General features: G+C 47.5%; 1 protein-coding gene across 1 annotated transcript; it reads left to right on the top strand.

Moving 5' to 3' along the window:
• Positions 1 to 724: 724 nt before the first annotated feature.
• Positions 725 to 3140, top strand: LOC112999936 (uncharacterized). The gene is made up of 2 exons (XM_026126356.1): positions 725 to 1305; positions 1484 to 3140. Exons 1-2 carry the CDS (start codon positions 725 to 727, stop codon positions 3138 to 3140), a joined length of 2238 nt encoding a protein of 745 aa, XP_025982141.1.
• Positions 3141 to 5245: the final 2105 nt, after the last annotated feature.

The following is a 5245-nucleotide window of genomic DNA, read 5'->3' as shown; positions in this document are numbered from 1 at the left end:
TGTTGGGTAGCACCAGAAGTCCACATATGGGGTATAACAGGAATGCTTACCCCTACGGCTTACCCCCCCAATTATACACCGCCTACCATGCACATGCCCAACGAGAACGCTAATCATGTTGTTCCTGTTACTGTTGAGGGTCAGCAACCCCAGCCTATGGGAGGTGCCAGTGAAGAATCACAGGAGCAGGCTCAAGGTGACTTCGACCCGTATCCCATATTCACTGCCGAGGGACCAACGTTTAATGCTACGCCTCAACCCAATATTGCGGGAGCTCCTCAACCCTGCCCTCTGCAACCGCTGCATTTCTCAGTAAGGGGGCTACCTCCGGCAGTGGAAGGAAGAGATAAACTTGATCTCACTGAAGAAAGATTAAGGGTTGTCGAAGGGTTTTGTGATAACCCTTTCACCGACATGACAAAATTGTGTTTGGTACCTGATGTTGTCATCCCTCCAAAGTTCAAGGTACCAGATTTTGATAAATACAAGGGGACCACTTGCCCCAAAAATCACCTGAAGATGTATTGCCGAAAAATGGGGGCATACTCTAGGGACGAGAAACTACTGATGCATTTCTTCCAAGAAAGCTTGGCCGGGGTGATGGTCATCTAGTATACCAGTTTGGAAGCTTCTCGCATATGCTCATGGAAATACTTGATTATTGCCTTCATTAGGCAATACCAATACAATACTGACATTCTACTATGAAAAGTTGGTGGGCTATATGCCCTCTAGCTTTGCAGATTTAGTATTTGCAGGCGAGAGGATTGAAAAAGGCCTGAAAAGAGGGAAGTTCATTTATGTTACTCCGGCCGATACGAGTAATAGAAGATTCAAAGCAACTAGGGCAAAGAAAAAGGAAGGGGATGCCCACGCTGTGACTTCAGCTCCTACTTGGTCGAAACCCCAGCATACCCCTCACAATACTTACCAATATGCCCAACATCAACCAAGCTTTTTGACCCGCATCGGAAACCCTTCCAGTCCAGCGCCCGTCCAACAAAGGGCACCCGCTCAACCACAAAGGGCCCCCACTCAAAACTCGGCTCCTACACAACCTCGCCCCGCCGGTAGCTCCAATCCGAGCACAAGCGCCAACCCGGGAAGGAATTTTCCGGTAAAGAAACCTATGGAATTCGCTTCCATCCCAATGTCGTATGCAGACATGCTACCCTCTTTGATCGCCAACCAAATGGCGGTGGTATCCGCTGGAAGATTTTCCAGTCTCTTTTCCCTCGATGGTACAACCCCAACACAACCTGCACCTATCATGGGGGTGTGTCCCAGGACACTCGATAGAACAATGTATGGCCTTCAAACATAAGGTCCAAATTTTGATCGGCGCAGGTTGGCTGATGTTCCAAGAGGACGATCCAAACGTAAAGACAAACCCTCTTGCCAGTCATGGGGGGCCAACAGTTAATGCGGTGGAGGAGTGCGGACTCTAGAGGCCGAAGCAATTGAAAGATGTGATAACTTATAGGAGGTTTATACTGGAGGCTCTGTGCGAGGCGGGCATCATTTGCTTCGATGGGGGCAAGGAGGATACCTACTTAATACACCCAGGGGCAGCATATGACATAAAGGCATGCCCTGTGGTAGAGGTTTTGCTACAAAGGATAATGGATCAAGGTCGGTTTGAAATTGGTGATGCAAGCGAGGGGGAGCAACATGTGTGCATGCAATCGATGGACAAAAGCTCGAGCAAGCCCAAACCATTGGTGATCCACTTCACCAAATATGCTGCCACCCAAAAGCCCCGGGGCTTCCAGCCTACCTCGGGTAAGAAGCCTGTCCCTTTCTCTTACAGGAGTGACAAGGCAGTCCCATGGAAGTACGCCCCTCAAAAACCCGATGGAAGGAAGGACGAGCCCATTGGAGATGATGAATCCTCTGCCAAAGTTACTAACATCTCTGGCACGAGCGGTATGACCCGTAACGGGCGAATCTTTGCGACACTCGACTCGTTGGTGCAATCCAAGGACACAAAAGGAAAGGCAAAGGTGGGCATGGAAGAAAGAGACAAGGCAAGCCCAATTCATGATGAGGAGATCCCGACTAGGAGATTTGCTAAGGGAGAGGAAGACTTCGGCAGAAAAAAGATATCCGCTGAAGTTGCAAATGAGTTCCTTCGGATCATCCAGCAATGTGAGTTCAAAGTGATTGAGCAACTCAATAAGACCCCAACTAGGGTCTCCCTGTTGGAACTACTCATTAACTTGGAGCCTCATCGAGCGCTTCTAGTAAAAATCTTGAATGAAGCCCATGTAGCCAAAGACATCTCTGTCGAGGGCTTCGGGGGCATCATCAAAAATATTACCGCCAACAATTACCTCACCTTTGCCGATGAGGAGATACCTATCGAGGGTCGGGGACATAATAGGGCCTTACATGTGTTCGTCAAGTGTTTGGACCACATCGTGGTCAAGGTTCTTATCGACAAGGGATCATCGCTAAATGTCATGCCCAAGAGCACATCGGACAGACTGCCTTTCAACGCGTCACACTTGAGGCCGAGCTCCATGGTGGTGCGGGCTTTTGACGGTATCTGCTGGGACGTAAGAGGGGAGATTGATCTCCTAATTCAGATTGGACCGCACATCTGTCAGATCACTTTCCAAGTGATGGATATCAACCCGGCCTATAGCTGCCTTTTAGGCCGACCTTGGATTCACTCAATTAGGGTAGTCCCTTCAACGCTCCACCAAAGGTTGAAGTTTATGGTGGAAGGGCAGTTAATCATAGTCTCCGAGGAGGAAGACATTCTTGTAAGTTATCCTTCTTCTACACCATATGTGGAAGCCGCAGAAGAATCCTTAGAGATATCCTTCCAAGCTTTGGAAGTGGTAAGCAATGCTTATGTCGAGTCTCTCCTAGTGCAACCACGCTCATCCAGTGCTGCATTGATGGTAGCTCGTGTGATGTTAAGGCATGGGTACGAGCCTGGAAGGGGTTTAGGTTGGAACGGTGACGGTGCGACAAGCTTGGTGGAGTTTAAAGAAAACCGTGGAAGGTTCGAGCTAGGATATAAGCCCACACATGCCGACATAAGGAAAAACACCCTAAAAAGAAGGGACCGAAGCATGCGCCCGCAGCAAGAACCGCAAGTGGAAGGGACTTCCTTATGTCATATCATTTAAAGCTTCATCAGCGTAGGCTGGATGTGTGAAGGGCGGATCGCCATGATCAACAATGAAGTCCCTCAAGAGCAATCAAACTCAGTATGGTCATGCCCTCCTGAGTTCGAGTTGGGAAACTGGCAAATTATCGAACAACCCAAAATTTTCATGGCAAACATAATGTAATTTGTTAGTCCAAACCCTATAGCTGGGCCTAGGCTTTAGGGTTTCCCCCTTTTTGGGCTTGTCTTTTGCTATCAAATTTATACAAATACAGTTTTTCTCCATTTGTTCTTGCACTTTCACCCATTCTCATTCGTCTGCATGTTTATTTTTGTTGCGGTTAAACGGTACAGGTCCGACAATGAGTCCTCTTAAGGTACTAATATCGAGGACCCAGACGTCAATTTTGAGCAGCTAGTAAACCAAACTAGGGATGTAGAAGATGAAGATTGGGGGCTTTCCCCAAAGCTAAAAAGAATGGTAGAACAGGAAGACCGAGAAATGAAGCCACAATAAGAAGAGACGAAAATCATAAACTTGGGCGTTGGTGAGGAAAAGAAAGAGGTAAAGGTTGGCACGGGCATGACCACACCTATCTGAGATGACTTGGTGGCTCTACTACAAGACTACCAAGACATCTTCGCTTAGTCGTACCAAGATATGCCTGGCTTGAACCTTGACATTGTGCAGCATAGGTTTCCTTTGAATCCCGGTTATTCCCCGGTGAAACAAAAACTAAGAAGGATGAAGCCCGAAATGTCCTTAAAGATAAAAGAAGAGGTGAAAAAGCAATTTGACGTTGGCTTCTTGGCAGTCACTCGATACCCGGAGTGGGTTACCAACATAGTGCCAGTCCCTAAGAAGGATGGGAAGATACAGATGTGCGTGGACTATTGGGATCTAAACCGAGCCAATCCAAAGGTTAACTTTCCTTTACCGCACATCGACATCCTTGTAGATAACACAACCAGTTTTGCTTTATTTTCTTTCATGGGTGGGTTCTCGGGCTACAACCAAATCAAGATGGCACCTGAGGACATGGAAAAGACAGCGTTCATCACCCTATGGGGAACATTCTGCTACAAGGTGATGTCCTTTGGGCTTAAGAACGCTGGGGTGACCTACCAATGGGCTATGGTAGCATTATTCCATGAAATGATGCACAAAGAAATTGAAGTCTACGTGGATGACATGATTGCCAAGTCTAAAACTGAGGAGGAACATCTCGTCAACTTGCGGAAGTTGTTCGAAAGGCTGCGTAAGTATCGACTAAGATTGAATCCCGCCAAGTGTACTTTTGGGGTCAAGTCGGGAAAATTGTTCGGCTTTATCGTAAGCCAGAAAAGGATAGAGGTGGACCCCGACAAGGTGAAGGCCATAATGAAAATGCCCAAGCCACGCACCGAGAAACAAGTCTGAGGTTTCTTAGGATGCCTAAATTATATAGCAAGGTTTATATCATAGATAACTGCTACCTGTGAGCCTCTCTTCAAGCTTTTGCTCAAGAATCAGTCCGTCCAATGGAACGACGAATGCCAAGTGGTGTTCGGGAGGATCAAGCGATGCCTTATGAATCCTCCTTTGCTTGTGCCGCCCGTGCTTGGAAGACCCCTCATTCTATACATGACTGTATTGAATGAGTCGATGGGATGTATGCTGGGGTAGCATGACGAGTCTGGGAAGAGGGAGCAGGCCATCTATTACTTAAGCAAGAAGTTCACAGCATGTGAAATGAACTACTCTTTGCTTGAAAGAACATGTTGCACCTTGGTATGGGCAGCCCACCAGCTAAGGCAATACATGTTGAGCTACACCACTTGGCTGGTATCCAAGATGGACCTAGTCAGGTATATTTTCAAAAAGCCCGCTCTCCCCGAACGGATTGCTCGGTGGCAAGTGTTGCTGTCAGAATTCGACATTATTTGTCACTCAAAAGGCGATAAAGGGAAGAGCCTTGGCAGATTACCTAGCTCAACAACCCATCAATGATTACCAACCTATGCATCCGAAGTTCTTGGATGAGGACATCATGACCTTGTTCGGGGAGGAGGTGGAGGATGAAGATAAGGACATATGGATAGTGTGGTTCGACGGCGCGTCCAACGCACTAGGCCATGGAGTAG

This window comes from Glycine max, chromosome 17, assembly GCF_000004515.6.
Source record: "Glycine max cultivar Williams 82 chromosome 17, Glycine_max_v4.0, whole genome shotgun sequence".
Classification (NCBI taxonomy): Eukaryota; Viridiplantae; Streptophyta; class Magnoliopsida; order Fabales; family Fabaceae; genus Glycine; species Glycine max.
The sequence above is the reverse complement of the archived record's forward strand: the minus strand, read 5'-3'. Positions and strand labels throughout refer to the sequence as shown.

What these genes read in the sequence shown, in the direction of transcription:
- LOC112999936 (XM_026126356.1), top strand. Translation starts at nt 725, where the DNA reads ATGCCCTCTAGCTTTGCAGATTTAGTATTTGCAGGCGAGAGGATTGAA. An exon ending in AGGACACTCGATAGAACAAT is followed by an intron (nt 1,306 to 1,483) that starts GTATGGCCTTCA and finishes GATAACTTATAG; the next exon opens with GAGGTTTATACTGGAGGCTC.